At 43.9% G+C, this 19,864-nt stretch overlaps 1 protein-coding gene across 1 annotated transcript in view; it reads right to left on the bottom strand.

Annotated features, from left to right (window-relative positions):
* Window positions 1-19,864, bottom strand: part of mark2b (MAP/microtubule affinity-regulating kinase 2b) — a gene marked incomplete at its 3' end in the record, with an annotated part of 338,660 nt that overhangs the window by 27,579 nt on the left and 291,217 nt on the right. Inside the window, 1 exon segment of the mRNA XM_084315862.1 lies at window positions 3,738-4,010. Within this exon segment, the coding sequence (XP_084171988.1) occupies window positions 3,738-4,010 (273 nt within the window).

Below are 19,864 nucleotides of genomic sequence, written 5' to 3'. Positions count from 1 at the left end.
TTGATTATTCGCCACGCTTCCGTGAGTCTGCCTCAGGGCAGCTCTGGCTGCAATTGTAGCTTACCACCACCGGTATGACTGTGTATGAACGAATAATGGACTCTGTGAAGCGCTCTGGGTGCCATGAAGAGCGCTATATAAATCCAAGTCATTATTATTATGTCTGTCTAGTGAGGTGGAATTTTAGCTTCCATTTTGGAGCCCGTTTCTCGCTGGTTTCAGGCTGGTTGAAGACTCAGCAGTGAGTGTAGCCTGCATGGGTCTGACGTGGTCCCCCCCTTTTCATTTCCCCTCTCTCCCCTCCATCTTTCCCCTCATCCTCTCACTCTGCTCTGCCCTCTCCCCCTTTCCTTCCCCGCTGAGTGGCCGTGAAGATTCTCGCTGAGTCACGTTTTGGCAGCAAGTAAACAACGTGGACTCCCATAGTGGTGTGTGTGTGTGTGTGTGTGTGTGTGTGTGTGTGTGTATATATTCTAACATGTCCCACATTACCTGGGTTTGAAATATAACCCACCGCCATCATATTCTGGTCCCACTGCTATGGCCAAACACTGTCAGCACAGCTGTCAAGAGAAACTTGATGTGTTTCGCTGTTGACTAGAGCCGAATAATTCATGGACCATGGTCGCTTTCTTCCGCTCTCCCTTCCCTTGCATTAACCAAGAGTCCTGCACTAGTTATATCATTATATAAAGTAGAATGCAGATCTCATGTGTGTATCTTCCAACTTGGTATCCCTCCCTCAGATCTGTCACAGCTGGTATCCCTCCCTCAGATCTGTCACAGCTGGTATCCCTCCCTCAGATCTCTGTCACAGCTGGTATCCCTCCCTCAGATCTGTCACAGCTGGTATCCCTCCCTCAGATCTGTCACAGCTGGTATCCCTCCCTCAGATCTCTGTCACAGCTGGTATCCCTCCCTCAGATCTCTGTCACAGCTGGTATCCCTCCCTCAGATCTGTCACAGCTGATATCCCTCCCTCAGATCTCTGTCACAGCTGGTATCCCTCCCTCAGATCTGTCACAGCTGGTATCCCTCCCTCAGATCTGTCACAGCTGGTATCCCTCCCTCAGATCTCTGTCACAGCTGGTATCCCTCCCTCAGATCTGTGTCACAGCTGATATCCCTCCCTCAGATCTGTCACAGCTGGTATCCCTCCCTCAGATCTCTGTCACAGCTGGTATCCCTCCCTCAGATCTCTGTCACAGCTGGTATCCCTCCCTCAGATCTCTGTCACAGCTGGTATCCCTCCCTCAGATCTCTGTCACAGCTGGTATCCCTCCCTCAGATCTCTGTCACAGCTGGTATCCCTCCCTCAGATCTGTCACAGCTGGTATCCCTCCCTCAGATCTCTGTCACAGCTGGTATCCCTCCCTCAGATCTGTCACAGCTGGTATGCCTCCCTCAGATCTGTCACAGCTGGTATCCCTCCCTCAGATCTGTCACAGCTGGTATCCCTCCCTCAGATCTCTGTCACAGCTGGTATCCCTCCCTCAGATCTGTCACAGCTGGTATCCCTCCCTCAGATCTCTGTCACAGCTGGTATCCCTCCCTCAGATCTCTGTCACAGCTGGTATCCCTCCCTCAGATCTCTGTCACAGCTGGTATCCCTCCCTCAGATCTGTCACAGCGGGTATCCCTCCCTCAGATCTCTGTCACAGCTGGTATCCCTCCCTCAGATCTGTCACAGCAGGTATCCCTCCCTCAGATCTCTGTCACAGCTGGTATCCCTCCCTCAGATCTGTCACAGCTGGTATCCCTCCCTCAGATCTCTGTCACAGCTGGTATCCCTCCCTCAGATCTGTCACAGCTGGTATCCCTCCCTCAGATCTGTCACAGCTGGTATCCCTCCCTCAGATCCCTGTCACAGCTGGTATCCCTCCCTCAGATCTCTGTCACAGCTGGTATCCCTCCCTCAGATCTGTCACAGCTGGTATCCCTCCCTCAGATCTGTCACAGCTGGTATCCCTCCCTCAGATCCCTGTCACAGCTGGTATCCCTCCCTCAGATCTCTGTCACAGCTGGTATCCCTCCCTCAGATCCCTGTCACAGCTGATATCCCTCCCTCAGATCTGTCACAGCTGGTATCCCTCCCTCAGATCTCTGTCACAGCTGGTATCCCTCCCTCAGATCTGTCACAGCTGGTATCCCTCCCTCAGATCTCTGTCACAGCTGATATCCCTCCCTCAGATCTGTCACAGCTGGTATCCCTCCCTCAGATCTCTGTCACAGCTGATATCCCTCCCTCAGATCTCTGTCACAGCTGGTATCCCTCCCTCAGATCTGTCACAGCTGGTATCCCTCCCTCAGATCTGTCACAGCTGGTATCCCTCCCTCAGATCTGTCACAGCTGGTATCCCTCCCTCAGATCTGTCACAGCTGGTATCCCTCCCTCAGATCTCTGTCACAGCTGATATCCCTCCCTCAGATCTGTCACAGCTGGTATCCCTCCCTCAGATCTGTCACAGCTGGTATCCCTCCCTCAGATCTCTGTCACAGCTGGTATCCCTCCCTCAGATCTGTCATGTGACATTTATTGCATCATGATGTTTTCTTTTTTTCTACTCTTCCATCGCTTGGACTTGTAGAAGGACATTGGAGGTGAAGGTGTTGAGATACAATCTTTCCTGAACTAAATTTCTATCTTTCCATCTATCTATCTATGATGTATGAGATCCAAGCACATTCAAAACATGTTAATTTTCAAGAACTCCCCCTTAATTTCACACTATCTATCTATCTATCTATCTATCTATCTATCTATCTATCTATCTATCTATCTATCTATCCATCTATCCATCTATCTATCCATCTATCCATCTATCTATCCATCTATCTATCTATCTATCCACCTCCCCTGCGGCTATCCATCTATACAAATTCATATTAACTTCCTTTCTCTCGTTACCTCCATTCCTCCCATCCACTAATGTAACACAGGAACTTGAGCGAACTAATCAAATATCCCCATGGTATCCATCTATCCACCTACTTGCATATCTCTATCTATCTATCTATCTATCTATCTATCTATCTACCTACCTATCTATATCCATCTACCCATATCTCTATCTACCTATCTCCCTCTATCTACCCATCTATCTCCATCTACCCATCTCTCTCTACCTACCCCTCTCTCTCCATATCTCTATCTACCTACCCCTGTCTCTCTACCTACCCCTCTCTCTCCATCTCTCTATCTACCTACCCCTGTCTCTCTACCTACCCCTCTCTCCATCTCTCTCTCTACCTACCCCTCTCTCTTTCTACATACCCGTATCTCTCTCTACCTACTCCTCTCTCCATCTCTCTCTCTACCTACCCCTCTCTCTTTCTACATACCCGTATCTCTCTCTACCTACTCCTCTCTCCATCTCTCTCTCTACCTACCCCTCTCTCTTTCTACATACCCCTCTCTCTCTACCTACTTCTCTCTCCATCTCTCTCTCTACCTACCCCTCTCTCTTTCTACATACCCCTCTCTCTCTACCTACCCCTCTCTCCATCTCTCTTTACCTACCCCCCTCTCTCTACTCCTCTCTCTCTCTCTCTCTACCTATGCCTCTCTCATCTCTCTCTACCTACCCCTCTCTCTACCTACCCCCCTCTCTCTCTCTCCCCACCCATCTCTCTCTATCTACCTACCCCTCTCCCCATCTCTCTCTCTACCCCCCCCCTCTCTCTTTCCCTCTCTCCATCATCCTCTTCAGTTCAGAAGCCCTCCCCGCCTCGCTCACCTGCGTACGAACTTGGATGTGAACTTGCTGAAGATGCCCGTGGCACCGTGCTGACGGCGGGCCTGGCTGTTGCCGTGTGACAGCGACGGGGAGGCGGGGCCGCCCGGGTAGGCGGAGCCCTGCTGGTCCCGGGCCCCGCGCTGCTGGCCCGCGTGGAACGTGCTGCGGATGCCGACCCCCCGCGAGAAGTTGGTGCGCTCAGTCACCGTGGCGCCACTGCTGCTGATGTTGTGGGCCGACGGGGAGGCGCCGGGCGGACGCTGGGCCGGGGCGCTGCGGAGACCAAGAGGGGGGGAGAGGGTGAACAGGAGGAGACAGAGGAGGGGGTGAGAAGGAGAGAGGGATGAAAGAGGAGGAGGTGGTGGGGAGGGGGAAGCAAGGAGGTGGAAGAGAGAAGGGATGGAGGTCCAGGGGGTGGACGGAGAGAGAGTGGGGAAGGGAGAGACAAGAAAGACAGAAGAAATTGAGAGGTAGCGGGTGGATGGAGGGATGATGACAAAGAATGAGGTAGAGGTATGGAAATGGAAGGGATGGGTGGATGGAGATAAGAGGGAGAGAGAGAGAGAGAGATAGGGGAAGACAGGAAGAATGGTTAGATCATACACACAGGTAAAGACAAGAGAACATCTCCTTGGTCTTGGGGGGGGCACTTACCTTAACTAACCCTCTGACGTCAAGGTGTGTGTGTTTGTGTGTAGGTGTTTAAATGCTCAGTTGTTTAGGACTTGATTCTTAAACAGAGACCCAAAAGCTCTTCCACCTACTTGACGTGTGTGTGTGTTTGTAGTGTGTAGTGTCCACCTGCCCCTGATGTTCCCCCAAAGCCACCCGAGCCAGGTCAGCGACGGAGACACACACACAGTTAATCCTCTTAGCCTTGACCATAGAGCAAGACAGTCAATCAGAGCCAGCCAGCCAGCGACACACACACACAGGGATCTCTATATTGCTACTTTTGACTTGATTGACAAAAAGGCCTCCCATGCCAGCAGCACCTAGGATTAGCAATTTAGCATACATGACCTTTCAACCACAGATATCATGACATCACCACATTAATCACACACACACACACACACACACACACACACACACACACACACAGGAACACCATTTTCTATTGCACAAACCACTCAACATGCTAGGGGGAAAAGGCAGAGAAAAGAAAAAGCTTTCAATCTAGCCTGTGATATACAGCAAATATAGATACAACTAACCACTGAGTTTTCACACTAATGATTCAAAACACAAAAAGACATGAAAAAAAACAACCAACCAATGCACCCATAAACACACCAAACACATTCTACAGATAACAGACTCAAGGAGTGAAAGGCTGGATTAGGCAGATTAGAGGTATGACAAGATTAACCTCTTAAACCAGAGCCCTATTTTGTAAATGGAAGATTGATCCACTTCTACAAGGTCCATTTGCATGTTATTGGTATCTAGGGACATCTATGGATCTCAAGGAATGTATTCCCAGTGTCAGAAATATTGTTTCTATTACTAGGCTTGAGTAAATGATCAATTATCAATTTCCTTTCCCCCCCCCCCCTCTTTTCTTTTTTCATCTTTGATGGTGAATAACACCATGCTAAAACCAGACATGAAAACATGCAACTGAGATCATTCAGCACCTTCTTGAGATCATGTGTACAGAAAATCTAAGCAAATGAATAAAGGGCAGATGATTAAACAGGAGATTTTGTAGAGACGGTACTGAATTCTGCCATCTGGACACACGCAATTTGAAATATGAACAATAGAATATCAGGCCTATAAATGACCTTATTATGGCCAAATCGCACATCTATGGATCGGGCCAAATCTCCCCTTTCCAATGGCAGAGTTCAATCTGGTTTTAGTATCACCAGGCGTGATTCACAAACCGTGAATGAAATCTACTGTAAGTACAGTTACTTTTTTATAATGTAAATTTCTCAGGGCGGTCAGGTGGCGTAGCGGAGATTGCGTTCGTCACAAACACCGGAGCGGCTGGATTCGCCTGTTCGAGTCCAGCTCACAGCTCCGGCGTTGTCACCAGCTTGGCTGGCCGTTCACACTAATACAATTGGCAGTATCAGAGAGTGGGAAAGCTGGCGGGGTGGGTCCGGGTCGTTGTAAACAGCGACTCCTACAGTTCGGTCGGGGCGCCTGCTCAGTGCGGATAGGATCTAAGGGGGGTAGTGTGATCCTTCCACACGTTACACCCTCTCAGTGAGAGTCCACGCTGCCAGGTGAAAAGAAGCGGTTGATTGGCTAGACATGTGTCGGAGGAAGCACGTGATAGCCTCCACTCTCCCAGACCGACTGTGGGGGGTAAGTGCGCAGCGACCAGGAAGGGGATTGGGAATTGGCATAACGACTAACATTGGGATGGGAGAAAATCGGAGGAAAAAGGAGGGGAAAAAAGATTACAAAAAATAAATAAATAAATTAAATGTCTCCGCCATTTTTCATCAGATTGCAACGCAGTTTTTTGCTAGACGTTCACAGAAAGGTAGAGAAACTAACTGTGTTCTGTTTTATGGCAATAACATGCAGGATTGTGGGAGATCCCGAAAAATAAAAAAAGTCAACCCAGAAGTCAGATGATTGACGGGGGCTGGCATGAGCTAGGAAAAGTCGTTTTTTTTTTATTATTCGAAAGCCCATCGAAAGTCCTGGGTCTCCTCTCCTCATAGGACTATAAACTAAATGTAGTCCATCATTTCCTCACGTAAATATTAGTCTTTTTCTCTATAACTCATATTTCACTAATAACACTTAAAACCATTGGTAAACAAACGTAGTGCTAGAATATACACATTGACAGCTGGTTTGACAGGGTTAGGGTCTTTACTCTTGGCTACATTTGAAAAAACCGCAACATTAATTCATACAGTCTGTAGAGATGGATCTATGGCGTGATGTCATTGTGGGTCCGGTACTGGACCCCTCAGGCTTAAGAGGTTATGGGATTACTTCAATATCAGGTATTGAAAATTATTGTTAGTCCTCTACTGGGAGTTAGTAGCAGGGAGAAAGATTGGTATGTCTCTATTGGGAGTTAGTAGCAGGGAGAAAGCTTGCTGTAGATATTGTCTGGGGAGGGATGAGAGGGGATGGCTTCACTGTTAGCACAATGTTCTTATGCATAGGCTACATGTTGGGAAGAGGTGTTCATAGCTCAGGGCATAGTCTATGTATTGGTTAACAATTAAAATACATAAAGTAGATACATGTATATGGGCTAAAGGGCACAGTCTATGTGCTGGGAAGAGGTGTCTATTCCAGACTTAGGGCACAGTCTATGTGTTAGAGATAAGAGTTAAGTAAATGAATATACTTCTTTGGGTGTCGTGATAGACCAAAACCTCAGCTGGAAAACTCATTAACTATGTAAAGAAAAAAACAGCGCGTAGCTTAGGTGTCTTAAGAAAAACCACACATATTAAATTTGAGATCATTATACACAATTTATTGTACTCTTTTATTACCATATCTAACTTACTGTATAGAAACTTGGGGAAACGCATACAAAACTAATCTGAATCCTATTATCATCTTACAAAAAAAGGCAATAAGGGTTGTGAACAATGTTAGTTATCTCCATCCTACAAACACAGTTTTTTGAACTAAGGGCATTAAAATTCCTTGACTTAGTTGACCTTAAAACAGCAGAGATAGTTTATAAAGCAAGAAGTTATCAACTGCCATGTAACTTACAAATTTTGTTTAAAGAACGAGAGGTGACGTATAATTTAAGAAGAACACTCGATTTGAAACAGCCTAGAGCTCGAACCACACTTAAAAGTATGTCTGTGTCAGTTAAAGGAGTGAAACTCTGGAACAATATACCGGATGAAATAAAAAACAGCCGGAGTATTTTTAAGTTTAAAAAGATGTTTAAAAACAGGGTTCTAGAATCTTATAGTAAAATTTAACCTACAATCTGTTTTTCTCTACCATGAAACTCGGGTATTGCAGATTAAGTTTTGATTTTCCTATGTTGGCTTATGTTCTTTTCGGGAACGGTTTATGTTGATTGTTGATTTTTTGTTTGTTTGTTTTATCTTGCAAACATACATTTTTTTTCTTCTTTTATGGATAGGTTTTTGTTGATTTTTTTTGTTTAGTTTGTTTGTTATATTTTGAAAACTTAAACTTTTTTGAATTTGTTTTTGAATTAGGGGTAGGTTGCTCTATAAGCCTTCGGCTTCAAACCTATCCTTTTCGTTTGTTTATTTGTGAAGATTTTCGAAAAATTATTTGTTTATGTTTATTTATTTGTATGTGTAAACATTCGAAATAAAATAATTCATTCATTCAAGGTATAGGAACAGATGGGGCTTGAAGGGCACAGTCTGCGTGCTGGGAAGAGGTGTCTATTCCAGACTCAGGGAGCGGTACCTTCTCTCCAGCGTTCCCAACCAGGTTCTGAACAGCCCAAGCTCACTGTTGACCGACGCATGCAACAGAACCAGACTTCAACAGGACAGCCCAAATAGCAACATATAGCTAGTCTCTAACACAGCAGTCGTTACCCGGGACTAATATCATGCTGATATGACATTAGTCTGAGGTATCATGTATGAGAATTAGGGCTGGGACATTATCGCATTAATTGCGATTATTTAACTACAGAAAGAATTTAAAGTTAAAAAGATTAATGCATTTAATCGCATGATGATTTTTCTTTATTGTGTAAGAAGAATGTTACCTTTCAAAGGAGACCAGACTCATGCATGTGCTATAAGTATAAAGTATAATAAATCGCAAATTTGTTTCTTTTAGTCTGGTTTGTTCATACAGAATACTGAAAAAAGAAGGGAATTTGAGATCAATCAAGAGTTTTTTCCCCCCAATGGTCAACTGTTCTGGAATGTACTTGAAAGTACTGCGTTTAACTTTGACCTCGAAAGTGCTTGAGTTTACAAAAGGTCCTTTGCGCTATACAGTATATATATTATTCCTAAAATTGCTGCACTTTGTTAAAAATTTCATTGATCTGTTGGTCTGTGTAGTAGCTAATACAGGATTTTGCTGCTTAAACATATGTATAATGTATATTCATTGATTCACTCATATACCAAAATCCATTTGAATTGAAAAATGTTGCTTTTCGCATCAAATATTGATATGCAATTAAAATGTGATTAATTTTGATTAATTAACTATAAAGTCTCAAATAAATTCAATAAACATTTTTAATCAAGTCCCACCACTAATGAGAATACAACCAGAGCTCTACCTTGACACTGAATTTTAGTCTTAGTTTTCTGCACTGGGAACCTTCCACGTCATAGGGAAAACGTTTGGGTCTTAGCCAAAACACAGCCGCTAGCATTGTTAGTATTCCTCATTGAAGAAGTTAATGAGTTAGCTTGCACCTGCGTTTCCCAGGTTAGAATGAGGAATGCTACAATGCTAACACACCATTTTAGAATAGCTAAACTGCAGACGTAGAAGCATTCCCACATGAAAACAAAAAAGAAAACAAGACTACAATTAGAAATATCTAATCTATCTAATTTTAGATAGACAACAGATGGAGAGAAAGCACACACAGACAAGCCAGTAACGATGTTATTTTGCAAGCGCAAAGCTGGCGGACAAATGCAAAAGCAAATTATAGACAGTGTGCATAATAGACAACCAACAGAACACACACACACACATAAACCCAACAGAAAACACAAAGAAAAACACACAAACACCATACTGTCATGGTGTTATAATGTTCATTCACAATGTCAAGGTCATGGTTGTAGAGTAACATGCAAATGATGGCGCCCAGCGGTAGAATATGAAGATTGCAGCACGGAAATAAGCTTTTGTGCATTACACTGGCGTGTTCTGTATGACCCGTAATTCATTATAGTTAATTGTAAAATAGCGAGAGTAGTGTAATTATTAGGTCTGTCCCCGACTAAGGATTTGGATGGTCGACTAGGATTGGCCAAAATCTGCCGTTAGTCGACTATTGGTCGACTTAAAAAATAAAAATAAAAGTATAATATATATATATATATTTTTTTTTATATCATTCCATTTGGGCTGTGGGGGGTGCTTAATGTCTGAAGGAGTCGACTGAAGGCTTCTTGTCCTCTGCAAAAGCATGCAATTGGTCCACTGATGGATACATCTTGATATTCGTCTAGTCTAGTGTGTTCATTAGACGGGTGAAATCCTCTTTCAGTGCCTCTGTGCCTGTTTTCGTAGGCAGTTAGCCTCTGGTATGCGTGCCATTAGCGTTAGCCACGGTTCTATGGCTCTTTTCTTAAAAAAAAAATGATAAAAATATATATATATAATTTATTTTTTTATTTTTATTTTTTTATTCTATTCGACTAAGAGGTTGGCCAGTCAACTACGGCCCCTTTCGACTGATTAGTCGACTAATCGATTAATAGGGGTCATCCCTAGTAATTATTGTCAAACCCTATAAATAGCATTTGGAATAGGTCTTTCTTTCCGAATGAATGCAGCATGGTTTATATATAGCGTTATCGAAATACTACGGGGTGCACTGACTGTTTTCAGAGATAGGACAGTCTATTTGCAGAGAGAACATAATATTATAGAGTCCGCTACCCGAGACACATTCTCATATTCTGTATGACAAATAATAAAGAAACTTGAACTTGATTCTCCTTGATTTGTACAGCAATTTGGGACCCAAATTAAGTGTGGAACAAAACGCACATGGCATCCCCACATTCAAGTCCTCTCCACTCTCGGGTCTTTGGCCACCGGCACGGTCCATCGTGATATATTGGAAATGGATCGAGCAAATGATGTGAATAGAAAGGGATTCCACAAAGTCAATGTTGCGATGTGCATTTGGCTGATACATGTCGTTGCTGGTGACCGGGAGGAGGCACGCATTGTATTGAATTAAATTGTAATGTTATTACTGGGGTATCTGTAATTAAAATATCGCTTAACACTTTAACTGCCACACACGAGATATCTCGGGTTTATTAATATGTGGTTGAAAGCCACTCACGAGATTTCTCGGATTTTTCTTTTTTTTAGCGATCTGAAATCATATTGCATCACGCAAGCCTACCCGAGTATACACGAGCACCGCCGGCGATCATATGTGGAAAAAAGCGCTCCCTATCGTCTCCCAGATGACATAAGGGATTTTGGAATGGACTCAATGAAAATGGATGGGGAAAAAAATCCGGTACTCCACATTTTCCAGTCCACTGATCCAGCCGGGGTTACCACAGTTCATTCTGGAGCCTCTGAGACCCGCGGAATCATGTACTGCACTGTACACACGGTGGATCTATACACTTATCGATTTTTTCGAATGGTGATCAGGAATTGGAATATACCAGTTGGATACCATCTGATGTCAGGTAAGGAATCTATGTTATCAGTGTTAGGATAATCAGACTAATTTTGATGAAGTTATAAGCTGTTTGCACTATATAGTATTGTATATTAGTACACTGCATAGCAGGCCACGTGAGCGGATCGGCGGGGCCGAGAAATCCGCTCTTCGCTCTTTAAAGCTTGGTCCGCTCCGCTAATCGATCATGTTGACCCCGCCCCCAAGTCGCTCTCCGCTCGCTCCCCGCTCACGTTGAATCGAGCCCCGCGCCAGATCGCTCGGCAGATTTTTTTTTTTTTTTTTTGGAGCATGGTGTAAATTAGCTCAAACTACAACAGTCTACACCCCCTGGGCCCCTTAACAATTGTTTGTATTGAGCCGCATTGTAATTGTACCCATTCTGCAATGTTAAATAACGTTGTTTATCCATTCACTAGCTATATTAAGCGATGATAGGCTAGCCGAGCCACAATGCTATGGTCGCTGCCATTAACGTTAGCATGTAAGCTAACGTCAACAACAATGGCGTCGATACTTTTTCTAACAGGAGTGAGTGTGGGCGTCTCTACAGTGACAAAGCCTGAACCGGATATCACAGGTTCACCCTTCTCATTGGTTGAAAATGGCCTTCATGTTTGTACATCGCCATCTGTTGCTTTGGCATTGTACTGCATGTATATTACATCAACAGTGTTAAACCACTGTGAGCGACCTGGAGTGGATTGGAGCGGAGGAGAACTCTCGCTCCGGACGTCGCGCCGACCCATTTTAAAACCCACTCCTCGCTCACGTCAAAACCGCCCGCTCCGCGCCCCGCGCCGCTCACGCTCCGATCCGCTCACATGGCCTGCTGCATAGTATTGTATATTATATGGTAACTCAGTTACGTCTATTCTGCATCGAACATTGTACATATGTCTATACTGAACACTGTGACCTCATTTTCTACTTCTAATTTACATGCTATACTATGTTATTTGATACTTATTTTGTCTAGCACAGTCTCTGGAGCGTAACAGTAAGAAGCATTTTGTATGAAAGTATTCTGTACTTCTGTATGACAACTATTAAAGAAACTTGAAACTTGAAAACTTGTTTTGTGAAATGGGCTCTTTCGGTTTCACTGTAAAAGTCCAAGAGGAAATCAACGCGGCGATTATCTGTGCGCGGCCCGAATGTGCTTGCGTGCACGTATAATATTGATCATCTAGCGTTTATTTGAAAACGATTCATAAATAGGCCGACGAATATCAACGTTGTGGAATATTCCAGTAAAAGACGATTTTCATAGAATGGTCCAGAATGAAAGCGGTTAGGTGGCGTAGCGGAGATTGCGTTCGTCACCAACCCCGGAGCTGTGAGCTGGATTCGCCTGTTCAAATCCAGCTCACAGCTCCGGGGTTGTCACCAGCTTGGCTGGCCGTTCACACTAATACAATTGGCTGTATTAGAGGGTGGGAGAAGCTGGCGGGGTGGGTCCGGGTCGTTGTAAACAGCGACTCCTACAGTTCGGTCGGGGCGCCTGCTAAGCGCGGATAGGACCTGAGTGGGATAGTGTGATCCTTCCACACGCTACGCCCTCTCAGGGAGGATCCGCGCTGCCAGGTGAAAAGAAGCGGTTGATTGGCTGGACGTGTGTCGGAGGAAGCACGTGATAGCCTCCACTCTCCCAGATGATCCGACTGTGGGGGGTAAGTGCGCAGCGACCAGGAAGGGGATTGGGAATTGGCATAACGACTAACATTGGGATGGGAGAAAATCGGAGGAAAATGGAGGGGGAAAAAGATATAAAAAAAGAAAAAGAAAAATGGTCCAGAATGAACTGTTTTTTATCTCAAAACGGGTGCTTTTCTAAATGCTCTAAAACGGAAATGAAGCGATAAAAAACCAATCTGCCTTGACAGCACTGACTGGAAAATAGTCTTTGATAAGCGACGGGCAGATTAGACACATAGCCATAATATAAAACATAGATTAGGCGATATTAACATTAACATTGAAGTGGATGGTGGCATCAAGGGGGTAAAAAGGAAAACCCGGCGTGGCACTCAAAGTGTTAAAAGCAGGTGGTTGGGGTTATCCACTGAAGCCATAGTTAATGACTCTGACCAACCCAACGAACGACCCAACAGGAGTGCAATTATAACGGGATCACGTGCGAACAAGAGCCCTTTAGAGCGCAGTTGGCCTGCTTGTTTGGCACGGGGGGCAGACGCAGAACACCCACCTCCAAACGCAATTAAATATTGTTTAAAATAAAAAGTTAAATACTATTATTTTGTGTGTCATGTTTCCAAATAAGATTGGTCACAACGAAATGCTTTCTACTTCAATTTGTTGGTTAGAATAGATGACCTCCGTTGAAACTTCACTGAGACTAACAGTCTATTTGTGCACTCCCGCACAGACGTGATGGAATTCAAGTTCGCGTTTTTATTGATCACATAGGCAGGCTACACATGGCGTATATGCAGGCTATACATGGCAGTGAGATTCATTGTTATTGTATGATCTCGTATTATTATAATTTTTTTTAATCTACTTTTTCTCCCCATTTTCTATTTTTCTCCCTTCCCCAATTTCGTATTGTCCAATTCTACCCTCCCCTGTCTCGAACGCTGTTGGCCATGCCTCCCACAAGCCGGCTGCAATGTGGACAAAGCCTTGCATCACGTGTCCCCTCCGGTACTCGAGGCAGCCGTCGCATCTTTTCACCTGCACAGCGCAATCTCTCAGTGGCGAGGGTCTGCGTGGAAGGGACACGCCGCCCCCGTCGCTTCCTGATTCTACTGCGCAGGTGCACCAACCGACCTGTAGGAGTCGCTGTCCACAACGTCCGATCCCCACCCACCAGCTTCCCACCCCCTAATACTGCCAATTGTATTAGTATGAACGACCAGCCAAGCTGGTAGCAACGCCGAGAGCTGGGCTCAAACCCAGCATCTCCTGCGTTGGTAGCGAGCACCTTGCCCACTGCGCCACCTAGCCGGCCCTGCTCTCGTATTATTGTTATAGTATATGCTGGAAACATAGGAATATGATATGATATAAGGTATACTGGTCCGTCAGCAAGGAGATAGCCCACAGCGGATAGCCATTAAATGCTATTTGAGAATATAGGCTATTAAGGCAAAATGACGGCCTATAGCCTATACATATTATTTAATGTTTTCATAAGCATAAAGATACAACAGCTAGATTAACGATCAAGTTAGTTTACTGTATGCAGGCTTCGCAGGGCTGTGCCATGTGTTATATAAGCGCAAGTTACTGTTGCTTATTACATGGCGTTTTAACATTCGCCAAAATGCTTGATTGTGATTGGTCAATAGCGCTCCGTTTCCCCTAGCAGTGGTCAATTATTTCTCGATAATTCACAGCTGCTACGGGCAACGCGCAATAATGACCGCTGTTAGGGGCAACAGAGCGCTACTGACCAATCACAATCAAGCATTCACGAAAGCTATAACCTCGTTCCCAGCTTTATCTCACACAGCTGCACTACATCAGGTGCAATCAAGTCCACACCTGCCGATGACATAGGAGCAACAGAACAACTTTTGATCTAGTCTTGTCGATGGTGTAAAATGAATTACTGTACTTATATTGTTAGTAAGTTAGCCATGTAATAAGCGGGATAATGTATAGCTATACTCGGTCATTGTCGCAAAATAATTGACCTTCACTGTGTTTAGAACACCTCGGCTGCGCCTCTGTGTTCCAGAACGCCGTGTCGGTCAATTATTTTGCGACAATGACCTCGTAGCTATACATTATCCCTTACATCAGTGGTTCTCAAACTGTGGTACGCGTACCACTAGTGGTACTTGGTGGTACTGCTGGTGGTACTTGAAAAAATAAAAAATAAATCTGAAAATTATTTAAAAAAAATAAGATATTATAATTTTTTTCAGTCAGGCCACTGCACTTAGAAGCAGGCCAGGCCAGTGTTTCTAGTTGCGGCGGCGCGATAGTTAGAACCTAGGTGGGGAACAACCAGGAGATCACTGTGACAGAGAGTAATGCAGTCTAAACAGTCATAAATCTTTTATTCAACTTCAGCCCTGATCATAACCATTTTTAATTTTAGATTTTTTTGTAATGTCAGATACAAAATTAAATACTCCCACTTTTCTGAAAAGAGTTGTTAAATCCGACATTAAAAAAATCCATCAAAATTTGTGTTGTTAATCATTGACACATGCCTAGCCTGTAATAATCCCCCCCGAGAAAAATGTACTTTGCATTTGATATATTGAAAATATTTTACTTTGTGTGTTTTTTTAACAATAATTTGTGATGCCATCACACAAACGGGCATTTAAAGGGTTACAATTAGGGATGTCCCGATCCGATCACGTGATCGGGATCGGCGTCGATTACGTGCTTTTCAGAGGATCGGGGATCGGGGAAAAAAAATTATAAAAATCTGCAGTCAAAAAAAGAAAAATTTTATTCAACAAACATGACCATGTCCACGTCTTAAACTCATACGGAGGCCTTCGTTTTGGTTTTAAATTACATATAATATATCATCATTAATGTATTTATTGTCACACAGAGCAGAATAATTGTCCACAACAAACACATTCCCCTTTAATTTTCACCGTTGCAACAAACACCCCTTTAATTTAGACGCTACACGCTCGACCACATCACAACAACAGTACAACACGTCGCTCCCGAAACACGGTTAATATCCACTGACTTGAGCAGCTAGACTTAATGTCAGAGGTTTGGAACTAAGCATTTTAAAATAGAAAGTCAAGCCAGTTGCAATGTTTGCAAGGAGGACAGGCTGGAGGCGAAGTTTTCAGACTAACTTTTCACCTGGAGGATAACGTGACTGGGGATTATCGTCGGCGTTTCAGACCAGAATGGACCATTACGTAAGTCGAACACTGAATGTATACTAATGTGCAAACATATATTGAAACTTTTAATATTTCTCATATGAAGCAGAAGCACATTTCTCAGGGTGAATGTAATAACAAAAGCCTCCGCTCTCGCGCCCCGGACTATAGGCAACAGATGGGCTTGTCTCGCTCTGCCAGTTTCTGACAAAAATGCGTCAAAATTGATTACTAATGTGAAAGATCGGATCGGAAACGATCGGATCGATAGATATTTAAAATCACATGATCGGGATCGGATCGGAAGCAAAAAAAGGCGATCGGGACATCCCTAGTTACAATTCGAAAATGTATTGAATATGTGTTTTCTTTTTCTTTTTTTACAATAATTTGTGATGCCCATCACAAACACTGGAATTTAAAGGGTACAATTAAAAAAAATCCTGCACCAGAATGCAGGAAATTAAGTCTTTGTAACAAAATAATTCCTGGTGGGGGACCCCCACTTAGAGAGAGAATGAAGGACAATTGCTTGCTGTGTGTGTGATAGAGAGAGAGAGAGAGAGAGAGAGAGAGAGAGAGAGAGAGAATTAAGTACATTTGCTGAAATACAGTTGTTCTTAATTTTCTCACTTGCTATGTGAGAATGTTAGTTATTATGTTCTCAATGCCCCTTGCATTGTATGAGTTGTGTGGAAGAGTTTGCTAGTTCTAGTGCTACCCCTTTGTACATTGTGGCTGTGTCTGACAAAAGTTAACAATAAATAATGGTATTAGGAATACATTTGCCTCCTGCGTGAACTGTGCATCTCTTTTAACGTCGTCAAATGGTGGTACTTGGAGAGCCAGCTACGTTCTCAGGTGGTACTTGGTGTAAAAAGTTTGAGAACCACTGCCTTACATAATGTAGGCTATGCTATTATATATAATTTATATAGGCTACCTAATACCGACAACAAAATAGATTATATGCCTCTACAAATCATATTATACCCGGTAGCCAATCGAACGAAACTAAAAACGGCATTCATATTCCAGCATGGTTATAATGACATTGACACCAACGCCAAACAGTGGTCAACGGTCTTTATTAGTATTTTGCGCTGTCCAGGCAGAATTGCAGCAATGGTCTTAGGTAGGGATGGGAATCGAAAACCGATTCCCATTGGGAACCGGTTCCTAATTGAAGGAAGTACCGTGGTGCAACATACAAATGTGTCCGTGTAGCAACACAAGCCAATACCTTACAGGACAGGGGCCCGGGGAGGGAGCTCTGCGTGTGTGCGTGTGCGCGCGTGCGTGCGCGCACGTGTGTGTGTGTGTGTGTGTGAGACAGAAGTCAGAGGAATAACGACCTGTTATTCAATAGATTAAATTAGTTTAAGAATAAAAAAAATAAATACATTTTAAGAGAATCTCAAATACATTATTTTATTTAAGTGTAGGCTATAGTTAATGTTTTATTTTCTACAGTTTTTGTATTTTTCTGACATGGTAAATGGCTGCTTTTTAAATTTTTATATAGCGCTTTTATCCAAAGCGCTTTACAATTTGTTCCTTACATTTTACCCAATCACTCACACAACGACGGCGGAGGCAACCATGCAAGGTGCCAACCTGCTCATCGGGAGCAGTTAGGGGTTAAGTGTCTTGCTCAAGGACACATCGACACGCTGCCCGGGAGGAGCGGGAATCGAACCGGGATTGCCAGACGACTGCTCTACCTCCCGAGCCACTGTCGCCCCTGACATGGGGGCTCAACAATAAATGACAATCAGAAATGTAAAGTTGCATGTTGTTATTCTAACCAGCTTAGTTCTGTTGCATTTCCAATTTATTTATTTAAATTATAAATTGAGCAGGTATCGATAAGGGAATCGACAAAGAATCGAATCGATAAGCAGAATCGATAATGGAATCGTATCGATAAAATCCTATCAATTCCCATCCCTAGTCTTAGGGAGTCGTTGATATCTGACATCACCGTGTACAAGTCCCCCAGCCTGCCGCGTATCTCTCCCATAACACGCGTTGTGTGTCTTCTTGGTTCGACAGTGCGTTAAATTAGTTGGTTAGACCTCCATGATCAATCTCACTCGTGAAGTTTCTCAGAGTTCACTCGGGTTAGTCCATTATTTCACATCCCATGGGGGTGTTTCATTACCATATATGGATAATCATGCACGAGCATAGACGGTAAGAACAAATGGTATTTATCAACACGGAGTGTGCGTAGGACCCGTGCGATTCTGTGCTTAACACTTTGGTTGCCTAAGGTTAAATTCATGATATACCATAGATTGCCAGCGCTATTTGTCTATGGAGAAAGTCCCCTTCTTTGCAGGGCTATAACTTTTTAAATTCTATTGCTACATTGCCATTATTAGGGCCCATTCAAAGTCCTATATGTATTGTTCATTGTGTAGCAACGTTAAACTTTTTCATTCACATATTCATAGTAAAGTATGGTCTAATGTATAAGTATGTTTTCATCTCTTTCTGCAGCTTTCTCCAAAACGTGATCTATAGCCCCAAATACATTATATTGATGATGCAATACAGTTTTATGGCAATCAGCGTGATATAAAAAATTACAACTAGACGTACTTCTAGAAGTTACTACACGTCATCTGATGTTGACCGGATGGGCGAGGGGGCGTTTATAATTCCGTGGGCAGCGTTATACCAATCATCTAATGTGGGTCAAATGTTCATCATAGCAGTTAGAATCGAAGACGGTAACGTTACACGCTGAAACTCACCCCAGTCTACGCGCGCCGTTGGGCGATCATCGTAGAGTTGAAATCTTATCATTATGGGATGTAAATTTACCCGGTCCATCTCCAGCTTGTATAATGGTATATACGTCCAAATCATGTTGTTTATCGAGTTATTGGCAATCGATCACTGTGTAGCGTGACGAGCCAGAGTCGCGGGACCTATAGCGAGCACCCGGAAGTACTACGGACGTAGCACAACCTCTATGCCACTTCCTGTTAAAGCGATTGCGCCGATCGGCCACCAGATGGCGCTCCTGAACCGCCAGAGAGCTCAGTGGGTCCTGCTGGTGGATCTCAGGCCAGCGGAGGGGACATATGAATCCGATCGCAGATTTTTGAAATATTGATAAAAGGACGCTGTACAGCGTCCCCCGGCAACTTGAGCATGGCCAGCAATGACGTCAAAACACGTTTCATGGCAGTCAAAGTGTTAAGAACGAAAATAGAACACTTTCTAAGCATTGTTGATAAATGAGGGCTCAGGGTTTTCTCTATAGATAAAGAACTAAACCTCTCTGGACAGGATAGAATGTCTTCTCTCTCTCTGGACAGGATAGAATGTCTTCTCTCTCCGTCTTCTCTCTCTCTGGACAGGATAGAATGTCTTCTCTCTCTGTCTCCATGGTAAATGGCTGCATTTATATAGCGTTTTTATCCAAAGCGCTTTACAATTTGTTCCTCACATTTTACCCATTCACTCACACATTCACACACCGATGGCAGAGGCAACCATGCAAGGTGCCAACCTGCTCTTCAGGAGCAATTAGGGGTCAAGTGTCTTGCTCAAGGACACTTCGACAGGCTGCCCGGGAATCGAACCGGGAACCTCCAGATTACCAGACGACTGCTCTACCTACCGAGCCACTGTCGCCCCTATGTCTTCTCTCTCTCTCACTCTCTCTGAACAGGATACAATGTCTTCTCTCTCACTCTCTCTTGACAGGATATAATGTCCTCCCTCTCTTGACAGGATATAATGTCCTCTCTCTCTCTCTCTAACTAGGAGCTGTACTGGCAGGGAAAGCCCAGAGGTGTCAACTGTCACTAGTACATCAGACACGCAGCTGACAAGCCACATGAATAATCAACCAAGGTCTCTGCAGGATGCAGCAACTTTAACCAACAATCTGCACAATAACATCGGGAGATGGTACAGAAAAGGCG

The sequence above is a fragment of the Notolepis coatsorum genome (assembly GCF_963971535.1).
Source record: "Notolepis coatsorum genome assembly, chromosome: 1".
In the NCBI taxonomy this organism is placed as follows: Eukaryota; Metazoa; Chordata; class Actinopteri; order Aulopiformes; family Paralepididae; genus Notolepis; species Notolepis coatsorum.
Note: the sequence above shows the minus strand (reverse complement) of the source record. Positions and strands in the feature narration are given on the sequence as shown.